The 17,172-nt window shown below is 44.6% G+C and overlaps 2 protein-coding genes across 2 annotated transcripts; one reads left to right on the top strand and one right to left on the bottom strand.

Moving 5' to 3' along the window:
• The first annotated feature begins 5,798 nt into the window (after positions 1-5,798).
• Positions 5,799-13,207, top strand: guf1 (GTP binding elongation factor GUF1). The gene is made up of 17 exons (XM_028960687.1): positions 5,799-6,166; positions 6,539-6,650; positions 7,099-7,247; positions 7,348-7,428; positions 7,826-7,903; positions 9,046-9,129; positions 9,554-9,618; positions 10,062-10,265; positions 10,347-10,486; positions 10,958-11,081; positions 11,197-11,329; positions 11,412-11,555; positions 11,658-11,791; positions 11,885-11,986; positions 12,404-12,523; positions 12,927-12,963; positions 13,051-13,207. The coding sequence occupies exons 1-17, from the start codon at positions 5,972-5,974 to the stop codon at positions 13,183-13,185; spliced, it is 2,037 nt and encodes a 678-aa protein (XP_028816520.1). The 5' UTR covers positions 5,799-5,971; the 3' UTR covers positions 13,186-13,207.
• Positions 13,208-13,512: 305 nt separating this feature from the next.
• Positions 13,513-17,035, bottom strand: gnpda2 (glucosamine-6-phosphate deaminase 2). The gene is made up of 7 exons (XM_028960688.1): positions 16,959-17,035; positions 16,645-16,783; positions 16,435-16,536; positions 15,665-15,847; positions 15,044-15,228; positions 14,627-14,801; positions 13,513-14,264 (listed from the first exon to the last, which is right to left on the bottom strand). The coding sequence occupies exons 2-7, from the start codon at positions 16,766-16,768 to the stop codon at positions 14,200-14,202; spliced, it is 834 nt and encodes a 277-aa protein (XP_028816521.1). The 5' UTR covers positions 16,769-16,783; positions 16,959-17,035; the 3' UTR covers positions 13,513-14,199.
• Between the last annotated feature and the right edge of the window lie 137 nt (positions 17,036-17,172).

The raw sequence follows: 17,172 nt of genomic DNA, 5'->3' as shown, positions 1-17,172 counted from the left end.
ACCACGACACACACAGGATCCTCAGGCATCCACACACACGGAGACACACACCAATTTACTAACCGCTCCGCTGCTGCAGATTGGTTCTGCCCTTATTTCACCTGTCAGTCTGGCCCCCGAAATTGAAAAGATGACTCCACGGTCTGGCCGGCAGGAGCTGAATAATATCTGCGCTCGCTTCCGCGAGCTCGGCGGGAGATGGACGGGGGTGGCATCCCGTCACCTGAGCAGGCCGCCAGCGGCTGCAAGAAGCACGATTTGGGCCGGTGACTCCGCTTAATCCCTGCAGAGGTCGCGGGTTCTCAGCACTTCTGAATCCTTGTTCAGTCACGGCTTATCGCAGCAATTTAGGTGAAAAAAAAATAATAAATGTAATTAGGAGAACGGTTAGTCATGACGTGTGCAAAAGTCTGGGCACCCTTGCTTGAAATGTCTGCCACTGTTATTATTTCAGCGAGCAGAAGATGAACTGATTACCAAAAGGCGTTGTTAAAGATAACAAGATTACGCTTTTATTTCCATCTTATTTACTTTACTTTACTTTACTTTACTTTATTTAGCAGACGCTTTTATCCAAAGCGACTTACAATAGGAAGACACCAGCAATTCTCGTTCGATTTCTATAGAATATCGAGTTTACAAACTAAGAGCCCTGATAAGGCTTAGACCTTAGACCATTTTTACAGGTGAAAAATACCAGAAAAATTATGTGACGCAAATGTTTGGGCGCCTTTACATTTGCTACTTACTGTAAAGTAGCCAGACTCTAGAAATGAATTGGTCCCTTGAATTAACCCTTAGTGTCTCCAGGGGGGACTGTCCCTGTAACTACTGATTGTAAGTCGCTCTGAATAAGGGCGTCTGGTAAACGCTGTAAATGTAAATGTGATGATGATGTTATAACGGATAGGAGCTTTTGTAAGTGCCCACGTCTAATTTGACCCCATGCAGCACTTCTCTCACCGGGTTTTCCTCTCCAAAGACCATCTTGGCACTGAATCAGGCGCCCAGACCACCTCCAGAATCCAATGAAGAGACCACCAGATGAATCCTGGTCCCTGGCAATGAACTGCTAGCTAGACGACTCTTACCAGAGGGTCACCACAGCCACCACCACCGTAACAACTAGAGCTTCAGGGATCTTCAAATGGACCAGTAGCATCATAATGGACACGCAATGTACACCATGACCCTGGACTAAAACCTACTCTGCACTGTCCAATACCTCCATACAAGGACAGATGCTCTATGCTACGCTTTGGACTTCTCCACCTCTACAGCTGTTGAACTTTTTATTTTTTCTTGGAAATGAATTGGTCCTAATGAAGATGTGATGATGGATAGGGGCTTTTGAATCTAAATGGACCTCATGCAGCACTTCTCTCACCCCGTTTTAAGGCATTTCTGCACTCCAGCAGCAGCGTCCTCTTTACTCTCCAAAGATCTTCTCGGCATGAAGTTTGTACTCCAAACAGCACAGCGCAGAAGACTAAAATAGGGTCTGTCACAGAAAAGTGAGGCATGCGTCATGAATTCTTCATGCGATTCATGTTCGCACTCTTGTTGCCGCATTACGCTGTTGTCGCCTCTGTCCATATCTGCTATAATTAGAATATTCCCAGAAAGGGCTCCTCGGCATCTGCTCTCCAAATGTCTGATCTGAGATCAGAAAATTGCTTGATCAAGGATTCCAGCAGGCCTAGCGAGTCCCGCAGTGATGCTAACATGTCCACACTCACACTGCTGAATATATATATATGTGTGTGTGTGTTATTTGGACCACTATTTTTTGTCCACTTTGATCCAAATTACTCGAGGCACTGGTTTTGCATCACCACGGATCCTTTATCTCTCAGGTTTAGGTTCATGGACTCCACGGCGACTCACTGATTTCCACTGGAATGTCAGGCATGTCTCCAAAATGCCCCCTGTTTATGCTGCGCATTTATGTGCAAGTGTGTGTGTGTGCGTGTCACAATGTAAATTGCACCTGAGAGCACGAGCTAAGAGCAGATGGATGGTTCAGCGTCTCGCTGCAGTGCAGGCCATCACGATGGTAATTGGAAGTAAATGCGGCAGCGTAAAGGAAATGTTTTTAGGGGGAAAGGCCACCGTTACACTGACTGATCTGATGGCAAATTGAAAATGACAAACCTCTTCCTGTCTGCTTGTTCGCACCGTGGGTATGCGAGCGGCCGGGCCCTGTGTTCTACGATTTCGCTTGATTTTCGTCTAAATGTAAAGTCGTTTGGCTTCTGGTTTCTTGAACTGTTCTGATAAATTAGGATAATATAGAAGGCTAATACAGAGCACTAAGCTGATTTCTATAACCTTGGTTTACCAGCTGTATGCAAGTGTATAAATTAGGGCTGTCAATTGATCACAAAAGGTTATGCGATTAACAGGTATGATTAATCGTGATTAATTTATCTAAATTAGCTAAAGTTGTGCTATAATTTTTCCGACTATTGTAGAGACGAGTGCAGTAATAACCCAGTGCGGTCCAAAGCCCAGCTAAATGGGGAGGGTTGGGTCAGGAAGGGCATCTGGTGTAAAAAAGTTGGCCTTTGTCACTATACAACAGAGATGTGAAGTGTGGGAATGACTAATTTATTAATTTAAAGTATTAATTTATTAATTGGCAAGTGCCATCAGATCATACAGTTACAGCCTGAGCTTCTTTCCAATAATTGCCTCGGTAAAACGCTTAAATATTATAGCGAGCTTCAGTCAAAAGAATTAATTGTGATTAGACGCGATTCACTGTAACAAATTGATCTTGATTACGTGCTTTTAAAACCGATTGACTGGTTTTATTTCACCTCATCTTTGCCATTGATCATGCCCAGTGCCTTTAGTACATCCTACTATTGCACTGTAATCACTTTTTTCTTCTATAAATCTATCTGCACAGCACGTCCCAAGGCTGCTGCACGACATGTCCGCATGTGCACTAAAAGACGGGCACGTAACAGCACGTAACTACAAGGTCTTGAAATCCAAAAATGTTTGCATGGACCAAGGCCCGTGTTTTGGGATGTTTTAATATAATTCCAGGGCAAACACCGTCATTACCTGGCTGTCGCCAACAAAAGCAGATCTGAGGCGTGATGCCGCTCCACTGGGCGCCGAAATTGCCGGATTGTCTGTAGCAGCTGCTGTGTCAAAAGAGGGGCAGAAAAATACGGTCGGCAAGCGTCACATGCGTTTAACTGGGAGCCGACTGGGAGTCAAATGGCATTATACGGCCGCATTTGTGGAGAAAAAGCCCGAGGTCTGAAGGCCAGGTGCTTGATCTTCACCTATATCTGTACACAGGCCAGGCTTAAGCATTTCAAGGGGGTGAAAAGCATCTATTATGCCTTCTGCTTACGTTAATAAAGGAGGGCGTGTGTGGATTACTGTGGGTGTGTCGCAAGTTTCAAGTATGAGCAATTAATAAAAATTAATGTTAATTAATTAATGTTAGTGAAATATCATTTACGTTTACGTTTCTAGACTCTTCTCCATCTTGGCCCCTCGGTGGTGGAATGAACTTCCCCTCGAGGTCAGAACAGCTCAGTCACTGAGCACCTTCAAACGACAGCTCAAGACCTTCCTCTTTAAAGAATATTTAGATTAAATTGTAATTTTCTTGTTGTTGAACTTTGTGTACAGAATCTACAACAGAGTGAATAAAATAGATGTATTCATAGTTGGGGTCCTAGTGAACCGGAATTGATCTCTTCATCGATGGTAACTTGAAAGCACGTTGTAAGTCGCTCTGGATAAGGGCGTCTGCCAAATGCCATAAATGTAAAATGTAAATGTTTACCAGACGCCCTTATCCAGAGCTCCTTACAACCAGTAATTACAGGGACAGTCCCCCCCTGGAGACACTCAGGGTTAAGTGACTTGCTCAATGACACAATGGTAGTAAGTGGGATTTGAACCTGGGTCTTCTGGTTCATAGGCGAGTGTGTTACCCACTAGGCTACTAACACACTCGCCTATGAACCAGAAGACCCAGGTTCAAACCCCACTTACTACCATTGTGTCCCTGAGCAAGTCACTTAACCCTGAGTGTCTCCGGGGGGGGGGGGGGTAGTAAGTGGGGTTTGAACCTGGGTCTTCTGGTTCATAGGCGAGTGTGTTAGTAGCCTAGTGGGTAACACACTCGCCTATGAACCAGAAGATCCAGGTTCAAACCCCACTTACTACCATTGTGTCCCTGAGCAAGACACTTAACCCTAAATTGCTCCAGGGCGGGGAACTGTCCCCTGTAACTACTGATTGTAAGTCGCTCTGGATAAGGACGTCTGATAAATGCCGTAAAATGTAAATGTGTTACCCACTAGGCTACTACCAGCCTTAACACGAAGTTACAACCAGGAGCCATGGCGACCAGTTTAAATCTGGAGGTTCTAAGTCAGTCCTGCTGCCTCGCAACAAGAATTCTTGCCAGCGAGGCTGATGGGAAGATCTGTGGGAACCAGCTGCAAGTTCTTTGAAAGTGCAGGCCACCGTCTCGCTGGGGAAATCTGATTTGCTCTTCGTCTGCCGTAAGTGGAGGTACACGGCGCCGGGGCAATCTTCCTTTCTGTTTGCACATGGTGTCCTTCCAATTCTATCTCTGCCGAGTGGCGCGGCCAAATGGAGACAAAGAACATATCTGGAGGGGGTAATCGGTTTTATCCATTTATTTATTGCTTTACGTATTCCCCCGCCCTTTTTTCGGGGGTCTTTGTAGGACCACGGCGGCCTTCTCACATATGAATGAAGGAACGGCCTTTACTCTGAAATCTGTGCTGCAATCTCACTTGTAGGCACAAGCCTCATGGTTCATGCTCAGGGTTTCACGTCCATTCATCCATGCCATGCGGGGTTACTGTGGCCTGTGCTCCCCTAATTCCTGAGTGTTCCTGCAGTCTAATCAGGATCTATCTATCTAATATCGATCTAATCAGGATTAAACATTATACCTGAGACATTAACTGAATTTCTGTGAGCTATCCTGACGCCTTGAATGAAGAACACCTTGACGAGCATTTTCAGATGTCTGCTCAGAAGATACCAAGGTGAGTAATAAGTGTGCCTTTGTGGCTGTTGCCTGGCAATTGCCCGGGCGATGGGCGCAGATGCCAGCCTTCAACAGTCAAACATCAAATCAGGACGCGGGTATTTCGTTTAGCTGCTCATCTGAGCCGCGTTCGGAGGACCAATTTAGTGTGAGTGGGCTGCCACGTTGCCATGGAAACCGTGTGGTGGCAGGCTTCCACGGCTTGCTCGCGCGCGTGGTGACACCTCGTGGATGTTAAACGTTAAAAAAAGGTCCGATGTGAAGCAGGCCCTCTGGTGGCACGAAATCTGCCCCTACCTTGTAGATGTGCAAGGATATAAATACAATAAAATAACGGTATATTGAGAATATTAAAACAGTTACCTGTTTCTGTAAATCTATTTGATGTTTTAACGAACTGTGTCTTGGAAACGGTTGTGATGTTGGTTCTTAAGACAGTTTAAGAGTGTGCATAACAAACACAAACTACAGAATACTTTTAAAATGTGCTTCCCAGAATGCTGTTTTATATTGTATGATGGGAAATTACAGAATTAGAAAAAACGAATTCATTTGCATATTGATATTAAATCGACTTTAAAGGCCTTAATTATGCCATAAATTATTGCTGAAATGAAATAAAAAAGGGAATGTTTGATTTTATCTAACCTGAATTGTTAGTATTGTTGGAAGTGTAATTGGACTCTCTAGGGCTCAACTCGCCTAAAAACAAAATACATTTCCCAGAATGCCCTGTACATCCAAGATGGCTGCGCCTAGGATTGTCGTGCGGGTTTTCCCTAACAGTGTTTAAATTAGTTAACGCTGCGCTTTATATGGCATTTGTATTCAATTAATATGACAGCGTGAATTTTCTGTTGGCTAAATGTCAGAAGTCAAAACCGCGAATCAACACGGGACATTCAGCAAACGATGCATCTGTCGATTGTGACATCTCAAGGGCAATTGTCACCCCTAATTCGTCGCCTCGTTGATTTCAGGATATTTAAAAGCAGACGGAGGGGTCGAGGATTTGGCACGACCCACACCCCCATCAGACATGACCGTGTGAAGAACACACCCGTTTTCACCCGGGTCCACAGGAACGTCAGTTCCAGCCCAGAGAAGGTAAACAGAAAATCAGGTTACGACCTCCATACAAATGTCAAATTTCTCGTTTTCAACTGAATAAATAAGTAACTTTGCAACAAAATAAAATATAGATGTCGATATTTAGATATTGATTATAATGGTAGGGGTGGTAGTAGCCTAGTGGGTAACACACTCGCCCATGAACCAGAAGACCCAGGTTCAAATCCCACTTGCTCCAGGGGGGACTGTCCCTGTAACTACTGATTGTAAGTCGCTCTGTATAAGGGCGTCTGATAAATGCTCTAAATGTTGACTGTTTATAGCAATGGAGCGGACTGACAAAACAGCTATAAACCTATTTTGAATTTTATATATTATATATATTGTTTCTTTTCTCCGGTTTTACAGAATGGCATGGACATATGCGAATTTGCTGTAGACAAGATCAGGAATTTTAGCATCATTGCACATATTGATCATGGGAAAAGTACCTTGGCCGACAGGCTTTTGGAGATTACAGGTAAGGCTGCAAGACATGGATACCGAGCTGTCTGTAAAGAGCACCATGCATTGTGGAGCCGAAGGCAAATACAGCTTCGTTTATTCATGTCCACTTTGTTTTTCTCTGCTTGTGGCCTACGTGACATTTGTTCGGCCTGAACACATTCATCGGTTGTTCTGTGTAGGGGGGTAGGGGCCTAGATGAATCAGATGACCACAAAGTCCCAGGTTCAAATCCCACTTACTACCATTGTGTCCCTGAGCAAGACACTTAACCCTGAGTGTCTCCAGGGGGGGACTGTCCCTGTAACTACTGACAGTAAGGCGTTCTGGATAAGGGCGTATGATAAATGCCGTAATCATAATATAAAGTTTCAGTTTCTTCAAAATTGCATTAATATGACTGATGTAACAGTGTAAGCCATCGATTTTTTTGCGTGTGTGAAACGGCGGCGCTTTTCTGACAGGGGCCATCGTGAAGACAGATCGCAACAAGCAGGTCCTGGACAAGCTGCAAGTGGAGAGAGAGAGGGGCATCACGGTGAAGGCCCAAACCGCCTCCCTGTTCTACAGACACCGGGGCCAGACGTACCTCCTCAACCTCATCGACACGCCGGTGCGTTTCTGGGCGGAGCGGCTCGAAGGCCGTGTCCACCTGATGACCGAAGCTGAAAACCTGTGCATGAATGTAAACTCTTTACATTGTTCTCGTTCAGGGTCATGTTGATTTTAGTTACGAAGTGTCTCGGTCCATTTCTGCTTGTCAAGGAGTTCTTCTGGTCGTTGATGCAAATCAGGTAAGGCCTGGGATACTGCTGTCGTCCTTTAGCTGGTGTGTTCGCTATACTTTCATATTTTGTATGCTTATGTGGTAAAAAGCTCATAAAAGGAGGGGGGAAATTAATTAGCATTTTAATCATATTTAGCAATTATGCATTTTAATCACAAAACCTGGAGTGTCTAAGGTAAAACCTATAGACATTACAATCGTATGCATTTTGTTCAATAATTTCACAAACCTGCACCTGTGACTAGTCTTTCGCTCCATGACAAATATCCTTGTATTATATCCTCAAAGTTAATTTTATAGTGTACATGGTTGTAAAAGACTGTGTGTTGTCTTAGTGTGTTAAGAGTGAAAAACGTTTTGCACTCGCGTGTGTGTTCTAGTAATCCCTCCTTTATGTTTTAAAGGGAATTCAAGCTCAGACTGTGGCAAATTTTTACCTGGCTTTTGAAGCCCAACTTACCATCATTCCAGTAATAAACAAGGTAATAATATTGACCTAAAAGTTTAGGAGATGCTCTATGAGAAACATCTAATCCATCAAGCTTGCAACTTGGCAAAGGACTCTCACCACGCCTCACATGCCACGTTTTCCCTCCTACCAGACACTGCAAGAGCTTCTTCTCCACAAACTGGTCTTTTAAACTGAACAACAATACACTTCCAGCCTTAAGCACACCCTAACATTCTGCTCATTTTGCACATGTTTTTCCTGTCTTGTGTGTCCTGTTTGAAATATCCCACATATACTTGAACCAGTCCACTGCACAAGCATTCAAGCATCTTGCACCTGTTTGTCCTTGTTCAGTGTACAGAACATGTTGCAGTATATTTGCAGGTATTTAATTGTCAGTATAAAAAAAATTGTTCGTAAATTCATGTGTAATGTACATATATACAGTACAGGCCAAAAGTTTGGACACATTCTCATTCAATGTGTTTTCTTTATTTTCATGACCATTTACGTTGGTAGATTCTCACTGAAGGCATCAAAACTATGAATGAACACATGTGGAGTTATGTACTTAACAAAAAGTGGAGACCTGACCTCCACAGTCACCGGACCTGAACCCAATCCAGATGGTTTGGGGTGAGCTGGACCAACAGGTGATAAACACCTCTGGGAACTCCTTCAAGACTGTTGGAGAAGCATTTCAGGTGACGACCTCTTGAAGCTCATCGAGAGAATGCCAAGAGTGTGCAAAGCAGTAACCAGAGCAAAGAAACTAGAATATAAAACATGTTTTCACTTATTTCACCTTTTTTTGATAAGTACAGAACTCCATATGTGTTCATTCATAGTTTTGATGCCTTCAGTGAGAATCTACCAAAGTAAATGGTCATGAAAATAAAGAAAACACACTGAATGAGAAGGTGCGTCCAAACTTTTGGCCTGTATTGTACATACATACATACATACATACATACATACACACACCCACACAATTGCACTATGGGGGGGTCTGTGTGAAGCAGTATTTCAATACACTGTAACTGTGTATACTGTTGTACTGACAGTAAATCTCTCTTGAATCTCGAGATTTATTTTCATTGCAGCATGTGATGTTGGGGGATCATTTGTATAATGTTTTGTCTCTGTATAATTTTGTTTCTTTCTGTTCTGTAGATTGACTTGAAAAATGCTGATCCAGAGCGAGTGGAATCCCAGATTGAAAAGGTGTTTGATATCCCGAGGGAGGAATGCATCAGAGTGAGTACATTTTATTTATTTATCTATCTATCTATCTATTTATTTATTTATTTTACTGAAAACTTTATCATACAAATAACAGATGCAGTGAAGTGCCTGAATAAGTACAGATGTATAGAAGGGAAACACAAGTAAAACCGAATGAAATGAGAATATGCTGCAGGAACATGTACAGAATACATTAGATGTTATATGGTGGTGAAAGTTATTGGGGCGGTACAAATGGCCTGAAGGAAGAAGCTCTTTCTCATTCATGTTGACCTTAATGGAGCGAAAGAGTCCAGAGTCCATTGTTGAGATGATTGAGGTCTTTCATTATCTTTCTGGCTTTGGTCTGGCACCATTTGGTGGAGATGGACTGCAAGAGCCCATTTTATCCTGATGGGTGCTTTTTATTCACTGATTTGAACTGATTCTCTTTCAGATTTCAGCCAAACTGGGCACAAACGTCGACCAGGTTCTTCAGGAAGTGGTGAAGAGGATCCCACAGTGAGTTCTTGGTTCCTCATCATCGCTGTAGAACTTTGTTAAAGAACTTTAACATCCAAGCAAGTAAATTAGTATACACGTTTATATAGCCCTCTGAAGTGCATGTTCTGATCAATTCTGATACTGTTAATAATAATAGATGATACTGTACAGTACTTTCTTTTAATCGGAAACAAATACCAATGCAGAACATTCCTTTCGGTCATTTGAGACTTCTCTGCCATAGTGACGTGTAGTAGTAGAATGAAACACAGAGCTTTGCCCTGATTGGCTGAAGTGGACTGTGTTGAAGCACTATGCTCCTCCTTTCCTGGTTAATTTCTTTTGCCATATGACATAAAAACGTCCAGCAACGTTTTCTAGTTATTTCTAGTTATTTTGGAGAATTGCAGAAACATCATGTCCAGGAATTATCTGTTTTTTTTCTCTTGTTTTGAACCCAGCCCAGCAGTCAGTAAGGCCGACGCCTTCAGGGCCCTGGTGTTCGACTCGACGTTTGACCACTACAGGGGGGTGGTGGCCAACATCGCTCTGTTTGGTGGCCAGGTTGCCAAAGGGGACAAAATCGTGTCTGCACACCTGGGCAAAACGTACGAGGTGAACGAGTTGGGGATCCTGACCCCGGACGAGCATCCTAGGGACAGACTGTGAGCTTTCACGTACTTATTTAGAAGCATTCGATCTTATTTAAATACGCATTGACTGTGTTCCTTTGTAACCGTACGCAGGTATGCAGGTCAGGTGGGTTATGTCGTAGCCGGAATGAAGGAGGTGAAGGAAGCTCAGGTTGGAGACACCCTTTATCACCAGAACAAGCCGGTCGAGGCTCTGCCAGGGTTCAAGCCGGCCAAAGCCATGGTGTTTGCTGGTAAGGAGAATAGTTTCTTTGGATTAATTACTATTAACAACGGGCCCTTGACCTATTTAAAAAGTGAAGTGATTGTCACTTGTGACACACAGCAGCACAGCACATGGTGCACACAGTGAAATTTGTCCTCTGCATTTAACCCATCACCCTGAGTGAGCAGTGGGCAGCCATGACAGGCACCCCGGGAGCAGCGTGTGGGGACGGTGCTTTGCTCAGTGGCACCTTGGCGGATCAGGATTCGAACCGGCAGCCTTCTAATTACGGGGCCGCTTAATCAGAAGGTTGCCGGTTCGAATCCCGGGCTGCCAAGGTGCCACACCGTGTGCTGTGCTGAAGTGTATCACAATGACAATCACTTCACTTTCATACGGCCCAAAAACATCACAGATCTGCATGAAACTTTGTATGTCACTCAGTTTTTGCTTTTATTTGTTGGTTTGGAAAGTTCTGAGTCGTTTGAACCCTGTGCAGGGATGTACCCAATGGACCAGTCCGAGTACAGCGGCCTACGCAGCGCTGTCGAGAAGCTGACCCTAAACGACTCGAGTGTCACCGTGCAGAGAGACAGCAGCTTGGCCCTGGGCGCCGGGTGGAGGTAATAGTGTTCGGAACAAACCAGAACATGTGTTGGTAGTGGCCGTGGTCCTGAAAAGTCTTACATTTTTATAAAATGACATATTCCCCATGATGATTATTGTGATTTTCCTCAGACTGGGCTTCCTGGGCCTGCTGCACATGGAGGTGTTTAACCAGCGCTTGGAGCAGGAGTACAACGCCTCTGTCATCGTGACGTCACCCACGGTGCCCTATAAAGCGGTTCTGTGCTCTGCTAAGCTCATGAAGGTACTCCACTTCTACTAACGGGCCATTTATCAGGGCCACACGCAGAAGAAGTCAGGGAATCATGAACAATGCTGTTTAACAGGAACACGGGGAAGAGATGATCACCATTGTGAACCCGGCGCAGTTCCCTGATAAGTCCCAGGTGTCTGAGTATCTGGAGCCAATGGTTCTGGGCACCATCATTGCGCCAGACGACTTCACCAGCAAAATTATGAACCTCTGCCTGGTAAACTTTCATGCAGAACACAAATCTGCTCTCACCCACTTACAAATTGTGAAATAGTTCAACTATAACAAGAGCGTGAACTAATCAGACGCTCCTCTGAAGAACCGCAGAGCCGTTCAGAAGAACATGGTGTACATCGATGACCAGAGGGTCATGATGAAGTACCTCTTTCCCCTCAACGAGGTTGTTGTGGACTTCTACGACCAGCTCAAGTCCTTGTCCTCGGGCTACGCCAGGTAACTTATTTCATATGAGCTGGAACCCCAAACGCGTCTGGTCCAACAGAACAGGGTTTTGAGAACCGCTCATTTTTTTTTGTCCATTCGTAGTTTTGACTACGAGGACGCAGGGTACCAGCCAGCAGATCTGATTAAGATGGACTTTCTGCTGAATGGGAGGCCAGTGGAGGAGCTCACCACCATCGTTCACAAGTATGGAGTAGAATCAACATTCACGTACTGAATAAACATCCGGGTGGTAGTAGCCTAGCAGGTAACAAACTCGCCTATGAACCAGAAGACCCAGGTTCAAACCCCACTTACTACCATTGTGTCCCTGAGCAAGACACTTAACCCTGAGTGTCTCCAGGGGGGGACTGTCCCTGTAACTCGCTCTGGATAAGGGCGTCTGGTAAATGTTCTGTTAGGGTTTGATTTGAAATCTGCTTTGGTTGTCTGCACGATGACACATTTAGCAACTATCCAGACGAAGAGCGTTCCGTCCTGTACCTCCAGGTCCGTCCCACATGCAGATGACAGGGCTGGTGGGCCTGGTGCATGTATGCCTGTGCTGTTCTGTGGCGATCACAGCAATGTGTATGTGAAGCGGCGGGGGGCTTGTATTTACAGGGACCGGGCGTACAGCACTGGCAAGTTCATGTGTGAAAGGCTGAAAGACTCCATACCCAGGCAGATGTTTGAGATTGCAGTACAAGCTGCCATCGGGAGCAAAATCATTGCCAGAGAAACGTAAGTTAAGGAGCATTCGGTCTTTTCTGTTAATGTATATAAAAAATATATAAAATACGGCTATTTAAGTGTGCAGTTTGTCAGTATTAATCATGATTAATCCCAATTCATTTTTTTTCACTGTAACATTTAAATCTAGTGTGGGGAAATAAGCACCGGCCAGTCGGTCAAATCAGCGTATGCAATTTTCCCCAACTTTAATGCATTGTCCAATCAGGTGCCTTTATCACGGGTTAAGTGGCAGAAGCAATAAACGACGAGTTGTTGCCGCTCCTGTGCTCCCTGCATGGCAGACACTAAAACGGCGGTTATTTATTATGACGTGTTAACCGCTGCAATTCATTTAAAACATTTAACGCATTTATTTAGAATAAAATAAGAAAAAGGACATTTTCTGTTGCAGGATAAAAGCGTACAGAAAGAACGTACTTGCAAAATGTGTAAGTCATTTTAAAGCATTCATAACTAAAGCTGCTTACGTAAAAATGGAATCCATGGCTAAAATATATTTATCTCTTGCTTGCCAGTATGGAGGAGACGTAACACGGAAGATGAAGCTTCTCAAGAAACAAGCAGAGGGCAAGAAGAAGATGCGTCGGATCGGGAATGTGGATGTTCCCAAAGACGCCTTTATAAACGTTTTAAAACGCAAGGACAAGTGAATAAAAATGCACCTTGTGTTGAAAGAAATTGCATCTGCTTATTACCGTACGTAGCAAATCTGGTACTATGGAGGCGTTGGGTTGTGTTTGAGCTACTTGTTCGCATCAGTACACCAACGGATTGGTGTTTGTTCCCATATTGGCCATAAACACGGGCCCCGTGGGTCTTTTCCATTCTCATCGAAACACGTGCGGAAAGTCTTACTGCAGCCAGCCAGCAGGGGGCGCTGGACTCACTAGACAATGAGCATCCATGACAAAGATTTTTTTAATCCAGGCTGGTTGTAAAGTGAGCAAAGATACTCAAATTTAAGAACCGTAAGAAAATACTTGTACTTTCTTTTTATTTATTATCACCTCTATTCGGTAAACAGACCGATAGAACTGTGCATGGAAATGTAACGGGTGATCTGAACACGAAACGCCAATAACAGACAGTTCCTGTCTGCATATACATTCATTTAGCTATGAACATGCTGAACTATACATTGAAAATAAAAAAAATGAGAAATGTACTGAGACCCTTAAAGGGCGTGGCACCAAAGGAGAAAGCGTGGTTAACGGTGCCTAATCTGTGTGTACTGCAATCACAGTTCCAGGGTGGAGTGTAACAGGTACCCTTGGCAAGCCCGTCAGTTAAGATGACAGTGGGCAAGGGCAGATTTATGGAGTGCTGAACGGCTATTTGGAGGCGGAGTTCTGCGTTTTGATGATGGAGGTATTACAGACGGGTGGTCAAAAAACAGTTTTGGTAACAGAGATCGGAAATGCTTGACAGGACTTGTTCTTTGGACCCTCGTCCTAAAGTGCAAAATTGTTCCATTCAATTCCCTTAAGAATGAAGAACTGGGACTGGATTTTAGGACCAGACCAGAACTGAACGGCTGCCTGGAGAAGATTAGCATGTTCTAGTGGGGGGGGGGGTCTTCGTTCTCTTGGACGTTGTGCTTGGTCACCGTTGTGCGCTACAGCCGACTGGAACCTGGTGCGTTTGACAAAGCTACGCCTTGGTCTTCAGTCTTTGTGGTCCTTCATGCTGTGCAGCGGGTCCACCAGCTGATTGTGGACGTGCATCAAGCCTTAATTAAGGAGAGAGAGGACATTTTAGCCAAAAAAAAAAAAACATCTAGGGCTGGGTGATATGGCAAAAAAATGGATCACGACACAGTTTCCCACATTGAATAACTGGATTTTTTTGTCTTTTTTTTTTTTTATGACAGTCTGAAACTAAAGAGATGATAAACAGTTTCTTAATATAGAAAACCATGCATATGGCACCGCACTCTTCACCTGACAGTTTACCCACTGGAGCTCTGTAGCAGGTCAGGAATCGGACTGAGGAAACAGGGCTGCCCGCGGCTCACCGAGGGCGGCGGTTAAATGCGGAGGACACGTTTCGCTGCGCGCACTGGGCGTCGCAATGGCGACCGCTTCGCCTCACCTTTGAAGTACTTCACAGTTTTGACCCTGAGCTCCAGCGTGGCGTCCTCATCACACACAAAGACGGTGTGGGGGTGCTGCTGGAAAGCAGACACCGTCCACATGTGGTTCACCCCCTCCTCTATAGCTTTGTACAGGGCAAAGGCTTTGTGTGCCCCCGTGATCAAAATCATCACCTGTGATACAAGGGAGATTTTATATATATATATATATATATATATATATATATATATATATATATATATAGAGAGAGAGAGAGAGAGAGAGAGAGAGAGAGAGAGAGAGAGAGAGAGAGAGAGAGAGAGAGAGAGAGAGAGAGAGAGAGAGAGAGATTAAAAAAAAAAAAAACTTTCAGCCTTTCTAGAATAGAATACCCCATTTCCTTAAATTTTCCTTATGCAAGAAAAGAACATCGAACCTCTCTAGCGTCCATCACTGTACCCACGCCAACGGTCAGTGTCATGGTGGGAACCTTGGACAGGTCGTTTCCAAAGAATCTGGCATTGGCCACGATCGTGTCCTTGGCCAGGGTCTTGACTCGCGTCCTGGAGACCAGGCTGGAGCCGGGCTCGTTGAAGGCGATGTGTCCGTCTGGTCCGATGCCTGTGGGAGGGTTTACGATGAAGAGGGTGACGAGCTCAGCGCTCTTCATAATTTCCACACTTACAACAGGTCCGTTCTGCATTAATTGCAGAACTTCCTTGTTTTCATGAAACTCTGAAAGGGACTCCGAGCGGCAATTCAATCTGTAGACTTCTGCTTGGGACCCCCAGTTCCCAACCCCCAGTTCTTCTAGCACATCTCTACATATCAACATTATTATCCCTTTCAATTTTTAAATCAGGATTATTGCTTGTTTTTTATGCTTTTATGGAATCTCTCAACTATTTCAGAGTTATTAACTTTTGTCAAAAACTTTCACACGGGCTAAATAGTTTATACTGCAACACCCTTATTATATGTAGTCTATGTTTAAGCACGTTCCTCTTTCTTCCTGCTTTGGAGAAGAACAGCAATAAAACCAATGACAATAACCGACCTCCAACAAAAAGGTCAATTCCCCCGGCATCAGCGATTTTTTTCTCAAAAGAGTCGCATTCTGCTTGCAGGTCCGACGCGTTCCCATTCAGGATGTGGGCGTTCTGCGGCTGGATGTCAACGAACTTGAAGAAGTTGTTCCACATGTACGAGTGGTAGCTCTCTGGGTGGCCACTGGGGAGCCCTGTGGGACAAGGGGAACCGGCAGAAAGAGTGTCGCCGTTAGAGTAACGCTCGGATCCGTTTTTAAGGATTCGGTTCCCTCCGAGTCACTCACTAAACTGATCCGGGTGCGTGAGTCGCTTGAGTCAGTATTGCCAGATTGACAGCTGTGGGTCAACTGAAGTGTTTGAAATGTCTTTTAAAGTGAAGTAAAAAAAAAAAAAAGACTTGAGATGAGAACGAATCACTTTCAAAATAAAGCTGCTCGTTTGAGCGATTCAGATTCGGCTACATGTTTTCTGCTGCGGTAGAAAATGAGTCGGGTTAGGAGCACTAACCCGTCTGTGAGCGATTCAATTTAGCAGGAAGCTTGTAGAATCGCAGGTTTTTAAGTCCGGAGGTACGTTATGCAACTTTTAAGGTAGTAATTGATGTTTTAGTGATTGTATTTATGTGGCGCAATTTACGTAGCTAGGACTGAAACGATTCGGTTCAATGAAGACGTCTGATTCATGACTCGTGAGTTGTTTAATGGATCCGGGTGAGTCATGAATCACACAGTTCTAGTCGCCATGCGTTTCTGAACACAACACCACAAGCACAACTTACCAACATACTCGTCCATGTTGAACGTTTTCACATATTTGAAGGAGAGATCTCCGGCCTGGTGGTACTCAATCAGCTTTCTGTAGCAGCCGAGGGGGGTGCTCCCTAGTCACGGGGATTCAGAAAGTTCCACACGATGAAAATCAGGACGGATTCCTTCATTGGAAAATGCACGTTCGCGATAAAAAAAAACTAATATTAATTATACTTAACCAGTAGGGAGCCCCAGTGTAAAATATTTATCTTCACTTGGTAGGAACTTGATTATTTTGTTCCTGATATACTTGGCAGCCCATTCGCTGGCCTGTTCGTAATCGTCCAGGATCACGAGTTTCATGTTTAAGGCGGTCACCTGCGTTTTTTTAAAAAAGGGACACGATCATTACGACGGCGAGTTTCACAGGTTTCCCACGTATTTCTGCAGTAAAAGAAAAATCATGCAACGCGAACGACTACGGCGAACCAACGAGACTTAAATCGTCGCGGTGCGTTTTGTGGGGGAGCCGTAAAGCAAAAAAAATACCCACAAACACAGTAGCTCGCTGGACGAGGCGTCCGCCGCACACGACTCGCAACGCAGTCGAGTCATGTGACTCCCCTCCGGTCAGGTGCCGCTCCGGTGACGTCACGGACGGTGGCCCGCGAGGCTCCGGCCGCGCGGCGAATTACCAAACGCGTTTTTGGTCGCGTTCGGCGGCAACGCGACCCCGAGTGGCTCGTTCGCCTTCAGTTACGTAGATA

The sequence above is a fragment of the Denticeps clupeoides genome, chromosome 18 (genome assembly GCF_900700375.1).
Source record: "Denticeps clupeoides chromosome 18, fDenClu1.1, whole genome shotgun sequence".
Classification (NCBI taxonomy): domain Eukaryota; kingdom Metazoa; phylum Chordata; class Actinopteri; order Clupeiformes; family Denticipitidae; genus Denticeps; species Denticeps clupeoides.
Note: the sequence above shows the minus strand (reverse complement) of the source record. Positions and strands in the feature narration are given on the sequence as shown.